Source organism: Musa acuminata, chromosome BXJ1-2 (genome assembly GCF_036884655.1).
Source record: "Musa acuminata AAA Group cultivar baxijiao chromosome BXJ1-2, Cavendish_Baxijiao_AAA, whole genome shotgun sequence".
Classification (NCBI taxonomy): Eukaryota; Viridiplantae; Streptophyta; class Magnoliopsida; order Zingiberales; family Musaceae; genus Musa; species Musa acuminata.
Window position 1 is genome coordinate 31,727,837 of NC_088328.1, and position 25,914 is coordinate 31,753,750.

The following is a 25,914-nucleotide window of genomic DNA, read 5'->3' on the forward strand; positions in this document are numbered from 1 at the left end:
GAATTTATCAATCACTGTATGAATTTGTAACACTCCAATCTGTGTGTGTGTTGATCACCACACTTGTTGTCAAGCATTTGTCTTGTTAAGTTGATTGATTGTAAAGTGTGTAATTTAGTGTCATTCAGCATCCAAGTGCCAGCTTTACATGATCACTTTGTTATATGCAGTCTTTAAATTTTCATGCTTTCCCCATACTAACTATCAAGCTGTAGGTGTTGCAGTTATCATTTGTCTTCTCATGAACAGCTTCATATGTTCTTTACCCTAAGCCCTACAACTTGTTCTGTGACAGTCTGCTCTCTAGGCTCTGCTAATAATGTTCATATATATATATATATATATATGCATAGGGCTTACAGCTAGGTCTACCATGTTTCTGCTGAAATAGTTTGCTGTTTAGCTGAGGGTCAGAATTATTTCCTGTGCTACCTATATGTTTCAGACCTGCTTTCAGCCCACAAAAGTTTCAGGAAGCCTCTCTTTGTATGATGTACTGCTGATGGAGAAGTGCTTTCTCCTTTCTCTTTTGAACTTTTTAGGAAGGGTAGGGACTAGAAAAGCATCAAGACTGAGGTTTTTGTGCTGAAGACAGTGACAGGAATCAAACAGCAGACATTGTCAGACTGCTGGTTCAGAAGGCTTGTCGATCCCCATCATGGTCTCCATCTCCTCAGCATCAGCCCCAGGCCCAGCCCCAGCCGCAGCCGGACGAAAGCTTCCATCGTGCTGTGTTCCTGTTTCTTTCCTCCCTATTTTGATTTCAGAGAAAGCCAACAAAGAACAGCCACCAGAAGTGAGATGTCCATTCTTCTCTAGGTATGTGATCTGGTTGGAACTTGTTGACAAGACGATACAACTTTCTTCCTGCTGCAAGCTATTTGTTCATGGCAGTCAACTCTCATTTGATCACATATAAGTTTGAACATTATAGATAGAAGAAGGAAGATGTTTGGAGCAAGAACAGAGCAGATAGCATGACGGCACATCTACTCTTCTCAACCCTGTTATTGAAACTTGTCTTTTCTTTGTTTGTAGTCGGACCTACCTGTGACTGCACAAGTCCACCAGCTTCTTCCTCCCCTCCACGATCTCATCCAAGAAGTCATCCAGCTGCCCGGCGATGCTGTCAGTGCCGGACCTCAGCAGCCCGAACCACAGCTTCAGGCTCTCCTCCATCTCTCCCCCGTCTCCGGGCCCCTCCCTCAACTCCTCTGTAGCGGCCCTCGCCCGGCGGAACTCGTACAGCAGAACCCCCTGCCGCCTGCCTCCCGTCCCCTCGATCTCCCCCACCACCCTCTGCTGCAGCCTTGCGATCGACAGCATGTATGTCGGCTCGAAGGAGGAGGAGGAGGAGGAGGAGTCCGCGGCCGCTTGGCTCGAGCTGCAGCATGGCCACCAGTGCACCAGTCCCCAGAGCAGGACCATCAAGAGGAAGGAGCTCACGTTCCCCATTGCATGCAACACTCCCCTGAACCCATTGAACCCGTTCAGCTTCGATTCCGACGGAACCTTCTCGCCGGTCCGGAGCGACAGCGCCTCAATCCTCGTCTCCGTTAGCACTCTGTTCTCCTCTTGCATGCCCGCCGCTGCTCTTCGACACACGGAGATTGCTCGCATTGCCTATGACATGAAGCCAGCCATCAAGATAACACCAGTTTCTGATGCAAGATCGGTAAAGGTGACGTCCAAGCGAGAGCAGACCTGTCGAACGAGTTGAGGATTGCTGCGGTGTCGTTCGAGGATGGAGATCATGTCGGCTCCGGTGGCGCAGTAGCTCTCCATGCTGGCGAGGCCGAGCTTGAGGACATGGCACGCGTCCCACACGCGGGCGCTCTCGTCCATGTACTCGTCGAACCACTTTTCACCGGGAGGCAGATGGAGCTTCTGGACCAGGCTCATGAACTGCGAGTGGACGGACCGAAGCAGCGCGACGCAGCGCTGCAGGAACGTGACCGACATAAAGTTGGTCGACGTAAGACAGCGACCAAGGTCATCGACGCCATGGGCGACGAAGGCGTAGAAACCGTTGACGGAGCCACAAGAGGGCTTCATGGTGGCCGCGGAAAAGAACGATAGGGAATTACACGCGGCAAGGAATGGAGAAGCGGATCGCGTGAAGGTGGAGAAGAGGAGGTTAAGTAGGAAGAAGCTGTGGAGGAGGAGGGCGGCTTTAAAGCTCACCTCCCGACGCTGAAAAGGATAGTTTGGCCGCAATGATGGGTGGTTGGTTTACAGGGGAAAGGATGATTGGAATTCTCGTCAGTCTCATGGCTTCTCTTCGTTCCTCTTCTTCTCTTCTCTCTCTCTCTCTCTCTCTCTCTCTCTCTCTCTCTCACACTAGATTCGACTGTGGGGGAGAGAGAAAGAGAGGAGGAAGCTGGTTTCTTTGTTCTTGGTACTTGAGCTACAAAGTTCTTGGTGGCTTTCTAACTTGGTTTTGTAGGGGTGGGAGAGGGCGAGTGCAATGCTACCCAAGTCGACAGAGTTGAATGGAATCCTTTGGAGACGGCGACTGTGATATGTTGGGGCCAGAGACGGGCAAAAAGTGAGCCCCCCTTCTCTGATTGGTGTGCTTCCTTTTGCTTCTCTTTTCTCCTATCTTTCTTTCTGGGGCTACTGAGACTTTTCCCTTTTCTATGACACCTTTCCCTGCTGAAGCACATATGCAATCACCAAGGGAGGGTGTTCCATGTGAGCCTCTTGTACAAACTTGTAGGCTTGAACAAGTCATGCCATCATCTCTCTACCAGGGCCAACCTCCTCAGCTTTCTCTAGGGGAAATGGGTGTTGGATTCCATCCAGTCATACGGGGCATGATATCTTGTCTTATGGCCAGCCAAGATCCTGAGTGGTCCTCCACCTTTTCTGGTAATTGTAAGTCTCAGGGTTACGATTACTCCATTTTGCCTCTGCTATTATTAAGATCTCAATTTCTGCTTTTTCCAGTTGGCACTTATCTGAAGTCTCATGAGAGAGAGAAAAAAAAAATCATCATCTTTCAAGCTTTTTTCATCCCTTTATAGTGAAAGAAATAGTAATTATTCTTTGATAAGTGTAAGACTATATAGATTGATTCTTTCAAGATTTTGTACCCATAGGAACCTTACGCAGTCGACCGTCAGTGTAGTAATAGATAATTGATGAAACTCATGTGCTCCAGATACTTTAGGATGAGGGATGATGTCCCTAATGATTAAGGTGGTACAATTAAGAGGCAAAGGAGGGTATGATTTGGCTTATATAATCTCTTAAACACTTGTATGGGTTCACTTTTTTTTCTTGAAGAGCAAGGAATGGAATCATCCACTGTGTCCATCCATATCTCTATCCACCATGCAGATCTTCTTTTCGGCCTCACCCTTGCTTTCATCTTCCTCCTCACTGTATTTTTAATTGCAAAGCCTTGGTGTTACAAAATTCTGGGGCCCCACCATCACATTTTCTAACCCATGGATGATGCTTTGGACTTTTGGGAGAGAGAATGTTGGTCTCTTGAGATCTCATTGGGAAGAGGAGGAGGACAATGATCATGCTCATATGCTAATTCTACAGTGACATGGAACACTATGATCTGCTGACACATGGTAACTTGCTGTCATTGCCTGGTTCAAAGTAGGCTGCGATGCCTGGCTAGTCATCTCCTCCATCATGAAGCCTGGTAGCCTTGCGAATGCCTGGACCACCAAGCGAGAAGATACTGGTAAGAAACATCACTTGGCTTCTGTGTTTGTGAGTACCTGTCTTGCATTTGGTTTAGCAGTTGCAAATGCCTGTCTTGCATGCATAAAACTGCTCCAATAGTTGCATATGGTTTAGTAGAATCGAAGTGTTTGTGAATGCATTTCTGTGACTCAATTAAATGTTACATGATGAATGACTTGATCACTAAGTAGCACTGTTCTCACAAAAGAGAGACTCAACTGCTTAAAAAGACTATGACATGACACCACCACATCTTCTATATATATATATATATAAATTTTTTTCTTCTTACAGACTAAACAGATCCACTAATTCTTTTGTTCTAGTGTTTTTCTAGCTATTGTTCTACTTTTGTTTTATCAGATCAAAAAAGAATCAGAAAAGAAACAAAATTAGCCTCTACACAAAGAGATTGAGAAAAGCAATTACCACAAAAGTCAGGACATGGCTTGTGGGTCATCACAATAAAGACTTTGCAAGAATCCCATTTGTAGCTGTTTCAGATCCAGAACTGTCAATCTCACACTTCTATCAGAAAGCCTGCCTTTTCCTATATCCATCCTCTGCCTTCCTAAGCCATACAAAGCTTGTAGTTTTCTGATCATTTGGTTCCCTTTTTCCAACTACTTATAGATGTATGATATTGCTGCTGCTATCTCAAGTTGAAGGAGATAGCAACCGCTGGTATTTCTTCTGGTTTTTGAATGATAGCAACTGCTAGTGCTTTAAGTTGGGTAGTCATTCTGTGGCTGTTGTTAGTTTGGCTTACCTTCTTTTTGACACTGCTGATGGAGAAGACCCGAGTTGAGGCCATACCAATCTTCATAGTGACAGCCACAAGAGGAGTCTAGTGTCTGACATCCCTTTGTGGGAGGATAACTTCTGTGAGAGAAGATACATTTGCTCTCTATCATTCACAACTCATCCACTGAAAGAGATGTGGCTTTCTTTTGGACCTCTTTGGCGCTTCCACATCTCAGTCCCTACTCTATCACTTGGAAGACTTGAAAGAGATGAACCATAGCTTTCTTTTATTTTTTTTTATAATAGTTTTCAAGATCTCAAATATTGAACGGTACAGGATGTACTGATCAGTATTTATCAATGACAAAGAATTAGTCTCAGATCATATAGTTCGGTAGAAATCGATATTATTATTTTTTGTTATTTTCTGATTAATATCAGAATGTATTGTGGTTCAGTATATCGATGCACTAGGATACTACTTCGGTCCATTAAATTACTGAAATGAGTACAGGATCGAGATTTCAAACCTTGATACTTTTTATACTCATTTTTATCATTCATTATTATTTTGCAGTGATACCAATTGATATACATCAACAAACAGGTCAGTATCTTGATTTCATACTAGTATTTGCAACCTTGATAGGGAGAATGCTAGTGACTTTGACATTTTGTTTCACACACACAACTCTCAAACTGAATTGAGTTGGCTTCCCTTGATTTCCACACCACAATTACTGCAATATTTAAAGAAACACATGAATTGGAATATCTTGAAGCTGAAGGTCAGAGGAAATCACATATAGTGTTTGTTTATAAGCAATAGAGGGAAAGCACAAGAAGAGTTGAAGCTTTAGGCAGTAGTTTGATATATCTACCACAGTGTCTTCAAACAAGCTCTGAGAAAGAGAGAAAAAAAAAACAGATCATGAACAGAGAAACTTTGTGAATGATTGTTGCCTAGTGGAGTGGGTGAATTCCACTTCACCAAAGATCACCCACAATAAAAAAATGATATCAGTGGTCTACTAGCATTCCATACTTCCATGACAAATGTAACATAAATCTGAAAGAATATTGACAATGACTTACATGAAGCCTGTTATAAAGTTTTTCAACTAGTTGACCTAATGACCTCATCCACATTCTACATTCTGATAGGATAAGCCAACCACAGATGCAAGTGAAGCCCTTGGAGAATACAAATCCTATAAGATATGCCTCACTCTAGTGGTTGAATGAACAATTGGGAAGGTGGATATAGGGGGCAGGAAAAAGTAGAACATCTTCAAGTAGCCTTTTGGTTAAAAGGGTTAGATGGACTTGAAGCTGATATCATCCAAGTCAAAGGATAATAACTCCTCCAACTTGAAGTTTCTTTGCTGTCATTATTGAACAGGCTTATGATTGGTGGTGTCCACTAATGAGGAGAGATGCTCTTACCACAAACTCTTTTGCAACTCATCATCATTACATCTGCACTGAGCTCATAGTTATGGTGAAAAATGTGTATGTTGATGTATCTATACAAATATAAATTATTTATGAACAAATTATATACTTCTGAGAGGCAGCTTTTTGATGAATTGTTAGGATAAAATAGCTTAACCTCTCAACAGAATTATTGTGATTGACTTGAAGCTCCCCGGTATCTTGTTTCCTTTTTAACAAAATATATAGAAGTTATTATATAATTAACCAAATGAAGGTGATGAAAATATAAGAAGTTCGTATATATGTATATGTATATATATATATGTATTTATACATACATACATATATATATGTGTGTTTATATATGTGTATGTGTAAATGTAAATGTATTATGTATATGCCTTAAGTGTGTGCATTGTGTATATGTACATGTAAATATTTCTATATATATATATATAGTATCAGCATTCGTCATCAAAGCGCCCGTGGCCTAATGGATAAGGCGTCTGACTTCTAATCAGGCGATTGTGGGTTCGAGTCCCACCGGGCGTGATTAATTGTGTTTTTATTGTTGTTTCTGAGGACAACTGCATCGATTATTTAGCTAATATTAACCAAATTAATCCAAAAATATTTGATATATTTTAAATTAAACATGTGGTCTCGTGTCCATACGTATTTGGTGCGTACGTATGTTCGTCTGTATTCGTACACGTATACATGACCATGATGATGGTGGCGAGAAACATATACCGCGCACCGGGAAGGAAGGCGGCAGCAGCATGAAGATAGCATGGAAGAACAAAGCTGCTGGGGGACGAGGCAAGAAGCGGTCGCTTCCTTCCTCCGTCGACCTCAATCCCAGCCTCCCTTTCGACAGGGGAGAGGACGACCCCCCCTCCGCCGCTGCGGGAGCCGAAGCAGGGAGAACGAACCCTGACAGTGGCCAAGAAACCCCAACCGATGACCATCACATCAAGAATATCGCTGATTCCTTCCGTTGTCAGGGGAATCAGCTGGCCGAGGTATTTCTACTCGACCCATCTCGCCCTCCCTCCTCTCGAGATCATCAATCGGCTGCTTGCCCTCCGAATTCAACGTTCGGGATGAACGTCCTTGGAATGTCGTTCTTGGCCCTAATTTGGTTATTTGGGGTTTCGAGTTGCTAGATATCAGGTGGCCGGCAATTCGAGACATCCTGCAACCCCAAGAAGAATCACGTCTTTGGCTCAACGCGATCGTCCATTTATCGTTTAACTGCAGTATCGATCGCAGGATTAGTAGTGGTTCATTTCGCATATGTCATTGCGTACCTTCTTTAGTTGTTAAGCACATGACCTGACTGCCTCAATGCTGTATCTGTTGCCTTTATCACTCTTGTCGAGGAAAAGGGATTTTGGGTTCGAGGGGGAGATGAAGAATTCGAAATTTCACTTTGTCAATATCTGGCAGTATTCTTTTCGTTTTTGGAGCATTTCCAGATTTTCCTCGCCGCTCGAAAAGAGTCCTCGTGGTTTTGATAACCTGGTTTTGTCTCCCTTGTTCCTAGGATTCGGTCATTGCTCATATTTCAGATTTCATTGATGAAGTGGATATTTTTATGAACAGTCAGAAAGTAAAAGGTGAAATTTCACCCTTTTTTCATTGTATGTTTGGAAACAAGAGTGTTTTTAACTTCTCATATTCAAAATGGTTAAATCTAAGGTTTCCTAGTGATAAACTAGTCTCAAGAGCACTTGTAATGAAAAGAAAGTTGTAGAAAGGTTTAAGAGCAACACTAACTTTGTGATTGCATCTCACAATCAACAGCCTTTTCAAAGTTTATGCCTTTTGGGGAAGAAAGGAAATTATACTTTGATTGATTGTCTTTTGTTTATGGCATTGGCTGCCTTTTGTCCATTGCTTTTAATTAGAAAAATTATGTCAGTTTTACTAACTTGCTGCTAAATTTTTTCACTTCTAGGATGGAAAGTACCATGAAGCTTTAGGGAAGTGGGAGGCTGCACTGACATTGGAACCAAAAAATGCTGTACTCCATGAACAAAAGGCACAGGTTTTACTTGAACTAGGTGACTCATGGAATGCCTTAAAAGCAGCCACTCGTACGTGTCGATCCTTTTTCTTCACACTGATCATTTTAGACTAAAGTTCATGTGTGATGCATTCATACATTATGTGACATATTGGCTGTTACCATGTTAGTTGTTGACTCTGATTTAACATTTAGCCTTCTGAATTCTTTCCTTACCATGCTAGTTATTCTTTTCTGGTCATGTCAATCTTATTAACATGAAGAAAGAGGGGAAAATGCACTTTAACCATATGAGGTGGTTGTTAATTTGTTCTGCATTTGACCCACCTATGGTAATGACACTTTCCCACCTCAGAGATGGCCATTAAACATGTTACTCTCTTATTGCCCTTTGTTAAAAATGGTTTCTTGCTTTGAACCAAGAAGCATAAGAATAATTTATAAAACCATGAGATCCGTTATGTAGCTGAAAATTTCCCCAGTTAGGGTTTCTTTGCATTTTTTTTTTCTTGAATAACTCCACAATTTTCAACTCTTCTTTGGATGTCAGCATTGTAGTTGCTTCTAGGTATCTGAAGAGTTCATTGGCACGCTTTCAACCATTACAGATGTTTGTTAGCAAATAAAGGCAGATGATTCATCTCAATGATTTGTCAAAATCCTAATCTCAAATAGTGAAAAAGGTTCAACAGAAAAAAAAAAACCTCGAACCATGCAATAAGACCAGTTCAGGACTGGTAAAGGGTTGAAATCGGGCCGTAAGCCCTCTACTATGCCTGGATCAGCCAAAAAGGGGCAGTCTGCATCCTGGTTCATGCCCACACCAATAGATACCGGCTGATACATATTGGTTTGGGTTAAATCACATAAATATGAATCATTTGCAAGATGTTGGATAGTGCAAATTGACATATCAATTCATAAAATCACCACCAAAGATGTGCAATATGATAAACAGACTGCAATGAATGTTAGTAACTTGTTAAAATCACCAGCAAAGGATCAGAAATCAACAAATACTAGTGTCTAAATTCATAAGACATCATTTTCTGTCCATTTCTCTTTTTTAAAGAATGACGTTCTTTTATATTTATTGCTGCATTTTAGTCATGCTTGAAATATTAGATGGAAGTATGGATTCTATAGCAATGACAATTGCATTTATCCTATTTGTGTTCTGCAGAAGCTACAGAGCTGCAACCCTCATGGTTTGAGGTCTGTGACACTACCTACTTAATTTGGTGTTTATAATTTTTAAAGCATTTTTTTGAACCTGGGAAAATTTTGACTTCCATCATTGTAGACGATTGTGTCATAAATATGAGTTCTTAGCCGTTAATATTCGAATGAGCTTCTTGCTTTTCAGCATTTTCCTTTTGTTGAATCTTATGTAGATGCTTCTTGATGGATGCTGCTTTGTAGTAAGATGAAACATTGTAAATGTGATCAGACGATCTGAGAGGAGCGTTATAAAACTCAACAATACATAACAGGTGAACCTGACATGAATCCAACATGAATTCAACCGGTCTGGTGTTGCTTTATTTGGATTTGCATCATAAACAAGTTGACCACCAAACCCTCTTGAGTTCCTGTCCCTGTTCGGGTCATTACTTTGGGTGATCCATAACTGAATGTGCAGATTGACTTGTTATGATTCAATGACCTGTATGACCTGAACAAACAAGTATTGACCTGTGTAGCCCGTTCAATGTATGTTTATTAAATAAATTTTATTTGAAACTCTGGACTACTATTTTTGGGCCAACTTTAGGTTGCAAGTAAAACAAGCTCCATTTGTGATTGACTTGAAGTCAAGTTTATCTGCCGAGAAGTCACATGATCCTTTGGAAGTGTTTTAGATGAAGGAATAAGACTCTGGGTTTGAAGTCCTAACCAATTCCTCATATAGTGGGGTGGCATATTATGCTGATTTGTTCTTATTTGACAACAACCACAGTCCCTATATAGAATGTTCAGCTAGCACAATGTTTGGGTTAAACAGGTTGATCTCGTCTAATCTGACTTGTTTATTAATTTTGCGAACACATGTTGTGTCAACTAAATTACAAATAGGTTAGTTTAGGGTTCAAATGTTGATATGTTTAACTTAATGGTCTCATTAGGGTAGATCGTTGTTGTGTTTTATGTCGAGATCGACTCATCATGAACTTGACTTGGCTTGACATAACCACTGATACCCCATCTTAGAGTGGAAGTCCTTAAAAGCTAAGGAACCATTGCATATTGTTTTTATTTCTTGTTCCTAAAACAAAAAAATGAAGACTGGGACATGAAATATATTCGTGATTTGGTTTCCCCTTTTTCTATGAAACATTTCCATGCTGTGCTTTGGAAATATAAAAGGCAAAAAGGTAATTTTAATATTTTAGTTGGTGGTGACGGATGATGACATCGTTGGGCACCACGGGTGGTTGTTGTGGATGAGGAGAACGGTGGCGAGAGATGAGGGCTGCTCGGCAACTTCGTCGACGACAAGTACGACGTACTTAGCGTCGATTTCTGAGGCCCGCATTTTTCTATCGTCGTCGAATACATTTGCTAGGAGCTCGATAACTGCTCGCCTACCAGCCTTCCAAAGCTTTCTTTCCCGATTGATGACAACTGCGTTGAATACAACTCCTCCGATGAACCTCCCATCTCCCCTTTTTTATGCCCATGTCGGAATTGTTGCAGTAGCGAGGGGAGTGGCAGGAGCTCCGACGGCCTCAACTCCGGGTCGAGTGATCTGCCCAACGGATCAGCAACGAGGTGGTCACCATCTTCAACGTAGACGTCGTAATGACCACCACCATCTGCGTCAGCGTTGACGCAGATGCTGAGCAGCGCCGCTCGGCAACTGTGTCAGTGCCGACGCAAATGGTGGTGGTCGCCATGGCATCCACGACGAAGATGGTGGTCGCTTCGCCACTAACCTGTTGGGCAGATCGCTTGACCCGAAGCTGGGGTCCCCGGAGCTCCTGTTGCTCCCTCCACTGTTGTGTTAGTTCCGGCATGGGTATGAAAAAGAGGAGATGGGGGGCTCGTCGAAGAAGCTCTATTCGCCGCGGTTGTCGTCGACCGGGAAAGGAAGCTCTTGAAGGTTGGCAGGCAAGCAGTTGTCGAGCTCCCGGTGAACATATCTAACGACGGTAGAAAAATGTGGGTCTCGGAATTCGAAGTTGAGTATGCCATCGTACTCATCGTCAACGCAGTTGTCGAGTGGGTCTCACCTCTCGTCGCCGCTCTCCTCATTCACAACAGCTACCCACGGACCCCAACGACGTTGTCATCCGCCACCACCAACGCCATTCGCCACCACAAATTGAAATGTTAAAATTACTTTTTTTATCTTTTATTTTTGTGTTTCCGTAAGTAAAACTGACGATATTAGGATAAATGGACTTATATGTTTCACTTTCGTAATTATAGATGTCAAAGTAACTTTTTAAAGTGTAGAGACCGGATGCCAAAGGTAGCTAACTATAGAGGGTAATATGTAATTAGCCTTCTAAAACCTTCAAAGGCAAAATGTTTATGAGCCATGTCCATCTGTCTTGAAACCTTCCTAGTCCTATGCTTGAATGAAAAAAACATTCTGGACTAGAACTGTAAATGTCTAGCTGTGACCAACAAACTCATTTTGATTTTACTTAGATAAGAAGCCAAAACTAAATCAAAATTTCTGGTTCTTATTCTCAAGGCACCAAAACAGAAATGAAGTCAAATTTGCTTTGATTTAGGATTTTATTTGGTTTTCGTATGCAGTTTATGATGTCAAAATTTGCTTTGATTTAGGATTATAGTTGGTTTGAGTCTGCCGCTTATTTCTATTTCATTCTTCTTACAGCTCCTAACACCGTATATTCCACTGCCATCATGGCTGATCCAAACCATAACCAATTCTCGTATCTAGTTGCAGAGAACAAAATGCATTAGGATTTTACTCTCTATTACCAAATTAACATTGGAGTCATTAGACTCCCATGGTTGTTCTGACACAACGATTTGTGATGAACTACTCAAGCTAACTTCTATTGCTTATGGTTGAACTACTCAATCTCAGAATCTAAATATGTTTCTGGCAAGATAAAGAGTAATTAGTTAAAAGCCAGATAGTAATCTCCATATGGATCAGAGTCCAAAAAATGAACAAGTTCATTGGGTTAATGATTTACCTAAACCAAGAATAGGCCATAATTGATTGGTGAGTTAGTTACCTGAAATTCTAGTTGCTATGTCTATTTCTATTCTTTTGTTAGACCTAAGATAAGCTATAGTCTGTGGTCATCAGTTTCCTTTTAACTGTGTGATTTGGTATGTATATAATTTTAACAAGCTATAAACCCTGTCTATTTGGGTTCAACATAATCAAGCTTACACATTTTTTTATTTATCTTTTGTAGGCTTGGCTTACGCTTGGTAGAGCACAGCTAAACTTTGGAGAACCTGATTCAGCAATTGAAAGTTTTGACAGGGCTCTAAAAATTAAGGTGAACACAACCATTTTATGGTTCATTTCCTTCAATAACAGTTTAGATATTTGTTTCCTATAGCTCTATCTCGATTGTAAATGATGCTGTCCGCAGCCGGACCATGAAGATGCACAGGCTGACCGCATTACTGCACATCGTCTAGTGAAGAAGCGCAGACAATTGGAGGCATCAGGTTTGAAGGTTGCCGATAGTCGATATAAGGTTGGAGATAAAGTCGAATCATGCTAACCTTCGGAAAATGACATTGCAAGAGATGGCAATGTCACTTGTAAATTGACTGGAGACATTCATGCATGCAAGTCCCCAAGGATCTAAGGGGATTACAGGATATAGCAAACAGCTTTTCCAGTGAGGGAAACCTGAAAGAGCTTTGTCGAGTTGTATTCTGGTAGTGTCAAGCTTTTGCAGGGAGGAATATTTTGTACTTGCTCACAATTTGCTTGTTCCTGCAAAATCGATCTTTTCCTTGTTCTTTTCTGGTTGAGGTGCAGCCAATCTTGGGCTTTCAATCAAAGATGATATGCAAATTTGCCTCAGCTGCTGAGTCTGCATCAAAGTCCAGCATGTTGCAACTTATTTTTTCTCAGGTGATCAAACTAAAAGATGTAGAAAGTGGAAAGAGAGGAGGAAAGAATTATTCTTGGCTTAAATAACTGTTTCTCGGATGAGTTCTGTTCATGTCATGCGCAGCTTTTGCCCGAGCCGAGTATGCATGTGTTCTTTTGCGGGCGGGGGCTGCTAATTACATCCACATCCACATGAGGTTTCGGATCTTTAAAAGATCCGAACCCAACAAACCGGTCTGGTGATCTTCACTTTCTCCACCTGTTTGCATTAAAATTCGCGCAAGCATCCACCAAATCTGACTGATCGCGACAAAGTTTGTCACAGAATAAAAGTCCACAAGTCGCTTGGTTATTGGTCATCCTTCCTTATCCACCGTTCCTTTACGTATCTATTCCTACAAAATCGTAAAATAACATATTATCCTTCTCAATTTTTACATGGCATATATATATCTCCTTCTAAATATTATTTCATCGAAAAATATTCATGTTAATTACTCCTAACAATTGTATATATATATATATATATAAATATATATATGCACACACGCACCCCTGCAATTTTGGGTTGGATGCCCCAAAGAGAACAGGAAATGGATATAAAGCGCCAGTCGCCATCCCCGGCGGCGCCTCTTATGTGTGGATGGAAACGGCAGTGTCCCGCCCTCACGCTTCCCCTTCCACACCACCACAGAGAGAAGCCCCATAACACGCCGCGCGAGAGCCCAACACCCTTCCTTCTATCCACAACAATCCAATTCCAATTCCCTCTACCCCCTTCATCGATGGTGGTAGCGGTGGCGGTGGTGAATCTTGCGGCGATCGGTGCCTTGGAGCCGTGGAGTTGATCATCGCGATCTTTCTTTGTGTTCATTCAGGTATTTTGTTGGGATCGGATGCTAGTGGCCTGCGCTGGCGGAGGGCCCCTGAAGCCCTGCCTTGCATCCGGCGAGAAGAGCGGCGGCCGTGGCGGCCTTCTCGGGGTCTCCTCGGTGAAGGGCCGGTGGTGGAGGAAGGCCGGACTCGATGAGGCTCCTCCTCGCTGTGCTGTCACCGCTCGAGCCCGGCTCTCTAATTTCTTCTCTTCCCCTTTTGGGTTGGATTCTCAGGTGCCGTTCGTTTTCTTCCGTAATGTTCGGGTCTTTTTTCTTCAGATTGCGTCCATCAGTACTCTCGTGTCCGATTTCTGCGAGAAGGTGGGAGGTAGTAACATGGAGCTAACTTTTTCCTGCCTAGTTCGATCCATCGCATCGAGGTCCTTGGACAGTTTTGGTCAACATCTTACTGGCGTTCTTGATTTTGATGTTGTTAATGTAGTGTATCAAGAACAATCTTGTAGTAAACCTTTGTGATGGGAAGATTAGCATCCAGTAATATCATATATGAGGAAGGAAAAGGTCAGATGGTTAGAGATATGTGATCGGTCACCTTCTTCCTCCAATAACATGCTCTTTTTTGTTACGATGAAGAAAAAGGATGAACCTCTAGTTCAGGTGGATGCTTAACAGAAACTTCTTTGTTCACCTTTACCTATTAACCTTGTAGGAACTTTAATTCCTTCATCACATTTTTAACATTTCATTTAATAGCCTTCGGTCCATCCGCTTTCCAAATTGCTATGTTCTACCAGTATTTTGCTGGTCATCCTTTCCGCAATGATCTTTTTCATACATGCATAAGCTTTCTTACTTTCTTAGGACAGAGTAGAAGGTTGATAACATATTTGAGATTGTGCTCACCTTGGTGGCCGTGATACAACCTTAGTTTTTTAATTTCTCGACCTTCCATGCTTGTGATACATCTCGATTGTTGTGGATTGGTCCTGTACCTATTGCCTTGCTGAATATCCTTATTTTCAAATTGTAGACCTCCCAAACTCAAGATGTATCCCAATTGCTGTGGATTGGCCCTGTACCTGGTGACATTGCTGAAGTGGAAGCATACTGTAGGATCTTTAGAGCTGCAGAGCAACTGCATTCTGCTATAATGAATACATTATGCAACCCAGAAACTGGAGAGTGTGCTGTTCCATATGACATCCCTTCTGAGGATGTGCCACTGTTGGAAGACAAGGTAGTTGCTATACTTGGCTGCATGTTAGCATTGCTAAATAGAGGTAGAGAAGATGTCCTGTCAGGTAGGGCATCCTTTGTGAATTCATTTCAGGCCTCAGATGTGAATAGTTTGGATGGCAAGCTTCCTCCACTTGCTGTTTTCAGAGGTGAAATGAAAAGGTGCTCTGAGAGTTTGCAAGTTGCACTTGCAAATTATTTGGCAATTTCTGATAGCCACAGCACTGATATCTGGAGGCGACTGCAAAGGTTAAAGAATGCTTGTTATGATGCTGGATTTTCACGATCTGATGGCTATCCTTGTCCAACAATATTTGCCAATTGGTGTCCTGTCTACTTCTCCACTATAAAAGAAGACAATGTTCCAGAAGATTCTGAAGTAGCATTTTGGCGGGGTGGTCAGGTGACAGATGAAGGTTTGGCCTGGTTATTAGAGAAGGGATTTAAAACAATTGTAGATCTGAGGGAAGAGGTTGTCAAGGATGAATACTACCTGACTGCTATTAAGAAGGCTGTTTCACAAGGAAAGATCGAGTTAGTAAATTTGCCAGTTGAAGTTGGAACTGCTCCTTTGATGGAACAAGTTGAGCAGTTTGCTATGTTGGTAGGGGATCCAAATAGAAGACCAATTTATCTGCATAGCAGAGAAGGGGTTGGCAGAACTTCTGCTATGGTTTCAAGATGGAGGCAGTATGTAACACGATCCTCTGTGCAGTCTGTTTCAACCCACCAGCTTAACCTGAATGGAAAACCTTGGAAACATGCAACGGAAGAGGGAAGCCAAAAGCTGCAGAATTCCATCTCATCAGAATATAGTGAAGGAATATCTTTGGAAGATGACATCATTTCACAGTCTTTTTCAGATACATCTCCAAGTACTTTAGAAACTCAACATCAGAATGAAAAAATGAATTCCAAGCTTGCTTTAGTGGATAGCTCCCTACCAAAACATGATATTAATGCAGGTCAATGTTCAAACTTCTCTACGGGAAGTGATCCATTGAAGTCACAGTTTCCTACTTGCAATATTTTCTCCCGGAAAGAAGTCACTGAGTATTTTAGAAGTAGAGAAATTTCTCCTAAAACTTATGTTATTAAATTGCAGAAAAGATCCGAACCATTGTCTATTACAGGGGAGTCATACAAATTGCTGGGTCAAAGTAATGGAACCTTGTTGGAATCCAAGTTATCAGGTCAAACACAGTCAGAAAAATCAAAGGAGAAACCAAGTGATGGTTATCTCAATCTTGGGGTCAACCCTAGTAGTTTTACAAATGGAAAACTTAGCAAAAATGTTAATACTGCAACTTTTGATGTAAATGTGAATGGTTATCATAAATTGGGAGACAATGACACTACTGAGCCTAGTGTTAACAATTTGAGCACTAACTTCAGTGGGCAGGCTTTTTCTATCACCTCAGGAGAAGGCAAAAAGAAGAATGCTAAAAGTTCTATGGAGTTAGAGAGTGATAGTTTGGCTCTTGTTGGGGGAGATATGTGTGCTTCGACTACTGGCGTCGTCAGAATTCAATCAAGAAGGAAAGCTGAAATGTTTTTGGTTCGTACTGATGGGTTTTCTTGCACCAGAGAAAAGGTAACAGAGTCCTCTTTGGCTTTTACACATCCAAGTACCCAGCAACAGATGCTCATGTGGAAGTCTCCTCCGAAGACTGCATTACTGTTGAAAAAGTTAGGGAAGGCGCTCATGGAAGAAGCCAAAGAGGTATGTGTCAACACTTTTATTTTGTTTCTGTTGGCAAAGTGTGTGTTTATATTTTGACTGGTTGACCTTTTGGTTAAAAAATGATAGAAAAGGACAATATACAGAGATTGAAAAAAGAAAAATCCATGTAAATTATGAATGCAAATCTCAATTATCAACTGCATAATGAATCATATGGCAGTAATCAGCCGTGTAAATAAATCTTTTACCTTAAATTTGACAATGGTATTGGAGGGCTGCAAGATGTGATGATTATACTAGTCCTTGGTGCACTAAAATTAGTAACCAGCTAATAATATAATTGTTCAATCTGCAATATACAAGTGTTCAATGAGCCAACATATTTTTCTATTCAAAATTAGTTCCCAGTGGTGTAATGGTTCACTGTCAACAAACCTTTCTTTTGAATGTTGTGAGCAAGGTTTGTAATTTCGTACCATACCAATGTTTCGAGCTTTGGTTGATACGGTATGGTACAGGTGTATTGAGTGAGATATATATATATATATATATATATATATATATATATATATATATATATATATATATATATATAATAAAAAAAGGAGGCGTATCAGCAACGTCACTTCCTTTTCTTCTCCTCGTCGCATCAGATGAGGAGAAGACGTGATCTTCTCCTCATTTGCGGCATTCGACGAAGACATTGAAGACTGCAGACGTCTTTGGCGTTTTTGGCCTTTGGCAAGAATAAGGTGAAGAAGAAGCCGAGTCGCCACCTCTCTGTTACCTCCTAGATCGGGATCATCGAGGGAGGGCGGTGCCGGATTGGGAAGCGTCGAGATTCTCTTGATTCTCTCTCTTCTTCGAGTGACTTCTCCTTAACGTTTCTTCTTCCTCACTGCAGTTGGGTTTATACTGTCGGGTTGCGGGCGACGGCGGTCGAAATCGACCGTTACCACCCGATACAACCCCGTATCGTCCGATACGGGGCTAGATCAACGATACCGCCCGGTAGCGAGCGGTTCGCATACCAATCTACTGGCTGACTAGTACCGGGCGGTATCATTCGAAATTAAAATCCTTAGTTGCGAGGAATCATCATGGTATTTCAGTTGACCTTTCCCTAAATGCCTAAACACAATAAACAAAACTTGACAAGCAAATGAAACTCAAATAGAGCATGCCTTTTTATGTTTGTTACCTGAAGATAACCATTATTTTAGAATCAAATAAAAATGAACCTGCAGTCAGAGATTGGATTATTAAAACCCATTTTAATTATCCGATTAAAAATGTCTTAAGCAAATGAGAACTTCTTTCTGGAGATCTGGCCTTTCTTTATTCAGATATGCATTAATAGTTTCATCAATTTATATGTCTCAAATTTCTATGGACACATCAAGCAAATTGGGTTGATATTGCTGTTGGTGCAAAGTATTAAAATGGGCTTCATTTATTTGGTATAGCTTTACAAACAATAAAATCCCTGTTTATAATAGAAAAAAGTAAATCATATTCTCTTGCATGTAAAACATGCATGCAAGTAGGTCTGTAAACATATTAGATATGGATTAGATCAGTATAACAGCCGACTGATCATTGGATCGTCCAGATTCTATTCTTATCTGATTTGGTTGACATTGAGAGCTCTGATCTGGTTTTTATGAAGATAGAACTAGAGAATAATTTTGAAGGAAGATGGAAGGTTGGCTGGGTGACCAACCCGAGAATAAATTACACAATGGTAAGGTTGCTCATTTGCAGCCTGGGTGACCAATGTTCAAGTTATGATCTCTTTGTAGGTACGTTGACCCTTCCTCAAGATCCTATATTAGCAGGAGTCTCATATAGTGCTTTAGATAAGGAGGTTGACGTCATAATGGTTGCATTTCTTTGGATAAGGATGAGCTGGTGGGAAAGTCAGGAGCGACAGTGGAGCTAGAGAGGAAGAGAGGGGATGGAAAATTAATCGAGTGCTATAAGAGAGATGCCAGCAACCTCTAACAATTGGCTTCATGTAGCAGTTATGCAGGGTTGAGGTCAAAGCTCAAGGAGCCATGGGGTACAGGAACCTGGCGTGAATTGCATGTGATTGGTGTCAGGAGGGACACTTCCTACCTTGAACAATTGCATGTGACTGGAAGGAGTTGGGAAGAGGGGTGCTCACATCTTTTATCGCATAGTTGCATGCAAGCATGGGCTTGTTCTCTAGTTGTCACTACCATTAGAATTACCAATATATATCTAGCATTTGTTAATACATGGGGGTCGATACCAATGTTTACCCTCTTTGTACTGACCAGGTGTATTGGTCCTTGGCCAGACCAGTACATACCAGTTAGTTCTAGTGCACGGTATGTCAGTAGACCAATGGGTACCAACAAATCAAAATTTTCGTTAAAAAATCAGCCATAATTGAATTAAAAACCTATTTTCTGGTTTTTTTTCTCCATATTTATTGGTGTATAAATTAAATTGAAATAAGAATAAAGCATATCTAAGCCATAGATGATTAAAAATTCTAGACTATAGGTATCAAAAATTGAAATTCTTATCTTTTCAAACTTGTCGAGGAAGAACTTTGTCGCAGTCCTCCATTTAAGCTGATTAGGAAGATCAAACACATTTAAGCCTCTAAGTTGACAGAAAGAGTGAGAATGAGAGTGAGAATGAAGGGAGCTTGAGAGTGAGTGTAAGAGGAAACAGGAAGGGGCTTTTATAAGCCCAATAAAGCTCCCATTGGTCAAATTGACCATTGGGGGCTGAAATGGTCAGCTTGATACTGATAGAAATCCAGTTGGTAATGGTACAAAATGGGCTGGTACACATTCGGCCAGCCTTGGACCGATGCATATCGTCCATTTCATACCACTTTGGGTGATACAGTAGTCCTTGGTTGTTACTAATTTTTGACATTTCAAGCATATTAAATCTCAACGGAAGCTGATATGATTTATAAAGAATGCATTAGTGATATATCCATAGAGGCCTCTGGCAATATGGCTTGAAGATCAAACCTTCAGGTTAAGATTGAGCAGCATTCACCTATTGTTATTGAAGAGTTTGCTATAACTTACTCTTAATAACTTTAGCAATACTAAATACTTAAGAATACATTGTTTTCAATAGTTACAGATATTTTTTAATGTTTTATAGCTGATGATGATTATTGATGAAACAGAGTGCTTAATTATGAAAAAACATTGAATTATAAGAACTAAAATTCCTGATGATTTAGTTTCTAATAATACATGTAAAACAGGCACAAAAATGAAATTTCTCAATAAAAACTGAAAACTTCTTAAGTTCTTAGTAACCGAAGCATCCATCTATATTCTATATTTTCAGGTGTTTAACACAGATTAATATAGGACTAGGAGTTCTTCCAAGTAGTTTAATATCGTGAGTTCCATGATCTCTTGGATTTATTTGTCGAAAGATTCAATTCACTTGTAATGTTATGATGGCATGTTTTATTCAACTGTTAATGAATTTAACACTCGTATCTACTCAGCTTCCATTTTGAATTTGCTTTTATATAAAAAATTCGTGTGTTGTTGTTGCAGTAGATATTTTGTTAAATATTTTAAGTCAGAATTCTATTTTTCAGCCATACCTTCCTATGTACTACTTTTGTTGCACTTTGTCTTTTTGTCTATAATCTATTTTATACTGCTTGGGATATTCAGGTTGCTTCTTTTCTGTATTATCAAGAGAAAATGAATGTTCTTGTTGAGCCTGATGTGCATGATATATTTGCAAGGATCCCAGGTTTTGGTTTCATACAAACCTTCTATAATCAAAATTCCAGGTACCGAACACTATGCAAATATATGACAAGGCATATAGATGTTTACATTTCTTTCTCGTTAGTGCAGTGACCTTCATGAGAGAGTTGATTTTGTGGTATGTTTGGGAGGTGATGGTGTCATTCTGCATGCTTCAAACTTATTCAGAGGTGCAGTCCCTCCTGTTGTCTCCTTTAATTTGGGATCCCTTGGATTCCTCACATCACATACTGTATGTCCTTCCTCCACTTGATATGATGTGTTCTTCTTAGGATGCCCAATTTTATAATGAGCTTCTATTGTATTCTCTTGCAGTTTGAGGAGTACAGGAAGGACTTGAGGGCGGTCATCCATGGGAACAACACACTAGGAGTCTATATAACTCTTCGAATGCGTTTACGATGTGAACTATTTCGCAATGGAAAAGCAGTACCCGGAAAAGTGTTTGATGTTCTGAATGAAGTAGTAGTTGACCGTGGTTCTAACCCGTATCTTTGCAAAGTCGAGTGCTATGAGCATAATCATCTAATAACTAAAGTATGATACATTTTGTACATAATTTAACTTATTAAATTTGAATGCTCTTAGTTCTAAGTTTTTGCATTTTCACATTCTTATTGCTTATGTGGTTGGCTCAAGCTGTCTTCCTTGACTTTATCATCAGTTGCTCATCTATGCATGTTAAAAGATTTGTTTGCTTATTTTGGATATTTTTATGTGATCTGGCCTGCTGCTAAGCAGACTGTCATAAATCCATGATATATAGAAAATAATCTATGCTCATAGCTCTAATTTCTATTTTATATTATGATTTATTGAAAAATTATTATTATTATCATAGTCAACTTGTATTTCTCTCATGTTTCTTCTTCCTTGCCTGATTAGTTCTGAATACATCGCTTTTGTTTGCATCTTATTTTATGTGGTATGAGAAATGTTCTTGTTTATGTTATGTTAATTTTTCTTCATCTATCATTTAGCGTCCCTTAAATGAAGTTCAGATTCAAGGTTCATTTACTTAATTTAAAACACACCCACCTTGTTAGTTCCAATGATAGTGATGGCTTTTCGAGCTAATGCTGATAAGCAACTGTCTTTCGTTGTGATGTTGTGTTTGTTGGATTCTGTGATCATCCTCTGAAAAATCCATGTCAGAAAGTTCTTCTAACTTTTGTTTGGTTTTTTAAATATTTTCAGGTACAAGGTGATGGGGTTATAGTAGCAACGCCCACTGGGAGCACAGCATACTCAACAGCTGCTGGAGGATCTATGGTTTGTAAACGTGTCCATTTGTTTAAATTAGAATTGATTTTACTTAATTGACATGGAGAATGGAGATAAGTTTTTCCTGATTCCAATTTTATGTTTTGTGTTATTATTTTCGAGTACTTTCTGAAGTTGACCAATGAAGTTTGCAATGTGTCACCATTTTAAATTGGTTTTCTTCGAATCTCAGTATGTGAGCAGGCCCTAATGTGTGGTCTAAAATATGTGGCTCATGTATATGGTTTTACAAGTGTCCACAACACCAGCTTATAATATCAGTACACCTCGGTAATTAATTTTGAAATACAATATCAGATTTATTGTACTAGCTTTCCTCTGAAGTCCCTAATGATGAAAATTTGAGTAATCTTTGCAAGTTTTTTCCAGTGCAGTGTATGTTGTCTTAGCTTGCCTGCCAATTTTTGGCATCAGGTCCTCTTGCTGTAGCAGTATTCCTCTATTTTGCATTTAATTATATTTAGAATAAGAATATTGTACTGAAATAGGTTTGTTGCCTGCTTAGATCATCACAGTATATGCTTTGCCTGGATGACAAGATAATGCTCAGATGTTGATGTGGTTTTTCCTTTAGCTATCCTTGTTTGATTGATTGTACTGTAAAACTCAAAACGTCACATCACCAATTTCATGGCACCTGTCTACTGCATTTAACATCATCAATTTTTACATTTAAAATAGTCGAAATGAAGGTAGCAACATATCTTTATGCTGGCTAGAGAGGTTTGTTTTAATTAATTGCTTTATGTTGATCAAATTTTTATCATTTTTCTCATTCAATATAAACTACAGATATAATAAATCATTTATCAGATCAGCTTTGTCTAGGTCTTCCTGATTACCGACTGCATTTGGATTCTCCGGTCTTCAGATGTTACCTAGTTGTGAACTTAACTTTATCAATTCTTAGTAATTACCAGATCATATGCCTACTGCATAATAGCAAGATTAACCTATTTACCTTTTAGAATTGGAGGTCATATAAAGATATAGCCACTTGACTTTCTAAATGCTAGTTTTGGATTTCATTATAATTAGAAACTACGAGATGCAAACCCAATGTAAGCTATTGCAGATTTATGGTTTGTTATTCTTTGAGGTCCTTTGTAGTGTAAACACTTGTTATTCACTTTTATTAGTTTTAACTCACATTCAAGAGTCGATTGTTTGTGGTGCTTGTCTTGAATTTTGACACTGATATGATATTACATGTTTTATGAGATATCTGTAATATCTTGCAGGTTCACCCTAATGTTCCATGCATGCTATTTACTCCAATCTGCCCACATTCTCTGTCATTTAGACCTGTCATACTTCCTGATTCTGCACAGCTTGAGATGAAGGTCAGGCTGCTCATTCTGTGTCCATAGACATTGTCTCATCATTCTCTTATTTTGTTTAGCATCTGAAGATGTGTTATAGATTTAAGCTATCTCAGCTTTGATGCAAATAGCTTATCTTCTTTTGTTTAGCATCTAAGATAAAAATATAGTTACTACAGCTAAATTTACTCATTTCATATATATATTACAAAATACCTTCTCATTTCATAATGTATTGTTAATGACCCTACTTGGTTTTTTTTTCAGTACATGCATAAATATATATTTATCTGTCTTTCTGCTATTTGCCCTGTTTGAAAATGTTGACATCTTACCACATGATTGTCAAGGTGCACATTAAGCTTTTTAACCCTCCACTTCATGAGATTATGGCTTGTTGATTGTAATGTTTATTATTTATTTAATTTGACAAATGAATTACATGTAAATTTTTTATTACTGATATTTGTTTTCATGCATAATTTCACCTTTATTACTTGCATTTCAAACTTATTTTAGGATCTACACCAAATAAACTTATTTCAAACTTATTTCATAAAAAAAAAAAAACAATTAGGATTCTCAATTTGGATGTATGGTTTTACTAGAGAAAGGTAGAATGAGAAATGCTTTCTTCATAAGCAATTTGGTAAAACAAGAAAAAAAATCATTTAAAACGATATAGTGTGTCAAAGGAAATCTAGAGTTTTCATGGTTAAACTTAGTAAAGTCGATCAAGATTAGTGGGACAAAAGAGGTAGAGACTAACATCAAAAGAAAACTTTACTAGAGATAATAAAGGGAAATTTGATTGCTCTTGATTTGAATAAGGATAACTTTCTACACAGAGTTACGATGGTAAAAAAAGATTTATGTAGCTAACCCCTATAGTTGGGGCATCATAGCTGCTTCTTGTACTTATAGCTAGAGACTAAATGCAAGAAATTTATAGTAGATAATATGTTATCATAAGCAAGGTATACAATACCGTACCATACCGGTGTTTCGAGGTTGGTTTGGTACGGTACGGTACCAACGTACCGAGCGGTATACTAGGATGTACCGAACGGTACACCAGCACTATAGCACTGCTACAGTGTATACTGTAGCACTGTGGCACGGTCCGTCCGGTAGCGGGCAGTCCGCGTACCGGTAACCTATCGGACCGGTATGTACCGTCCATACCGGGCGGTACGATTCGGTATGGCAGATCTTCATAAGAACTAAGTCACATGCATTTGTTGTTACATATTTTGCTTTTCATATGACATAGTGGATGTAAAATGTATTCAGGCGCCTCATTGCAATGTATCAATCATATAGCCAATTGTCATCCAACTTGGTTCCGTAGGCCTCACTAAATTGTGTAATTATAACTCAATAAATATGACTTTTACTGCATCAATATATCTACATCAATTACTAAGCACATATCTGTGTAGATGATTCCACTTGTGCGAGGATTGCCATTGTGCTGTGCCAGAAGGCTTGCTCTTGTGCTGCTATATGTTGACACTTGTAGAGATTTGTATAGCATGTCTTGGTTACCACTTCACCTGTATCACAAAATGCTGATTGGCATGGCAATTGTTGCTAGTGTGAACCATCTTTCACAAGAGCTTTAGTTGATAGGTATATTTCTCATTGGATATGGGCCATAAGAAAATCAAGGTCACATCTTCAACCATCTTGGCATTCCAGGCTCTTAATGCAGGCCAGAGACTGTAAAGATCTTCTCAAAAGCTAATGCACCAGCTCTTTCGAAAGCTGTAATTGTTAAATCATGAAATAAAGGCAGAAGCATCTTGTTTTGTTTGAGTTTATGCATCATCTTGACATTTCCTAAAGGTACAATGAGTTTTATTGGACTTACTGTGCATCCTCCTTTCTAGGCATCGATACAATTTGCTAGTAAGAATATATGCTTTCCATTGTCTGTCATCTAGATTAAGATTTTGTGCATTTTGTGTTGCAGTCTTCATCCACCAACTATTTGATATAGTTATTCCCGACTGAATTATGACTGCTGCCTTTCCAGATTCCAGATGATGCGAGAAGCAACGCATGGGTTTCTTTTGATGGCAAAAGGAGACAACAACTATCTAAAGGAGATTCCATTCGCATAGCAATGAGTCAGCACCCACTTCCAACTGTAAATAAATCTGATCAGACTGGCGATTGGTTCCGTAGCCTGATCAGGTGCTTAAATTGGAACGAGAGACTTGATCAGAAGGCACTATGATGGTCACATACCAAACTGCTCCCCTGTCGCTTACATCTCTGTACAGTACTATACTTCAAATACCAAGTTGAGTGAGCTACCCAACAACCTCAACTTCATCCAAATAAGGTTGATGAAGTATGTCCCTTGATCTATAGGCAAGAGATGTCCAAGATGGTTGTGGTTGTGATTACCATGAATCATCATCATTTGAACCGTTTCCCATGAACATGGTGTTGCTTAAAGAGTAGAGCTCAGTGCTGATGACCCCATGGAGATTTCACCGAATTCTACATCAGGCTATGGACAAAATTGAAGTCCTAAAAAATCGATATCAGTTACCTGGCCAAGATCTCATTCGATGAGGCAGGGTCTCCGTGTTAGGCTGGATGAAGACATGGATACTGGAAAGTGGTGCTTGCTTGGTCTCTTGAGTCTGCTGATAATTCTGGAAGTTTTCTTCTATACACCAAGAACTGTATCTTTTAGTTTATCCTTTGAACAGTATATACAAGCATGAAATAGAAATGTTGTGCAGCAGTTAATACCAGTTCTTCTGTATC

At 39.8% G+C, this 25,914-nt stretch overlaps 3 protein-coding genes and 1 non-coding gene across 4 annotated transcripts; 3 read left to right on the forward strand and 1 right to left on the reverse strand.

Moving 5' to 3' along the window:
* Positions 1 to 905: 905 nt before the first annotated feature.
* LOC135613482 (uncharacterized) lies at positions 906 to 2,475 on the reverse strand. Its single transcript, XM_065110519.1, has 2 exons — positions 1,705 to 2,475; positions 906 to 1,623 (listed from the first exon to the last, which is right to left on the reverse strand). Exons 1-2 carry the CDS (start codon positions 2,053 to 2,055, stop codon positions 1,045 to 1,047), a joined length of 930 nt encoding a protein of 309 aa, XP_064966591.1. The 5' UTR covers positions 2,056 to 2,475; the 3' UTR covers positions 906 to 1,044.
* A 3,890-nt stretch (positions 2,476 to 6,365) lies between these two features.
* On the forward strand, positions 6,366 to 6,438 carry TRNAR-UCU (transfer RNA arginine (anticodon UCU)). Its single transcript has one exon. It is a non-coding gene; the product is annotated as a tRNA-Arg (tRNA).
* Positions 6,439 to 6,563: 125 nt separating this feature from the next.
* Positions 6,564 to 12,891, forward strand: LOC135610140 (uncharacterized). The gene is made up of 5 exons (XM_065104258.1): positions 6,564 to 6,911; positions 7,850 to 7,988; positions 9,102 to 9,133; positions 12,325 to 12,411; positions 12,508 to 12,891. Exons 1-5 carry the CDS (start codon positions 6,579 to 6,581, stop codon positions 12,640 to 12,642), a joined length of 726 nt encoding a protein of 241 aa, XP_064960330.1. The 5' UTR covers positions 6,564 to 6,578; the 3' UTR covers positions 12,643 to 12,891.
* A 674-nt stretch (positions 12,892 to 13,565) lies between these two features.
* Positions 13,566 to 25,901, forward strand: LOC103976554 (probable NAD kinase 2, chloroplastic). Its single transcript, XM_009391798.3, has 8 exons — positions 13,566 to 14,089; positions 14,847 to 16,775; positions 20,426 to 20,547; positions 20,615 to 20,756; positions 20,840 to 21,061; positions 21,722 to 21,796; positions 23,050 to 23,151; positions 25,169 to 25,901. Exons 1-8 carry the CDS (start codon positions 13,877 to 13,879, stop codon positions 25,370 to 25,372), a joined length of 3,009 nt encoding a protein of 1,002 aa, XP_009390073.2. The 5' UTR covers positions 13,566 to 13,876; the 3' UTR covers positions 25,373 to 25,901.
* Positions 25,902 to 25,914: the final 13 nt, after the last annotated feature.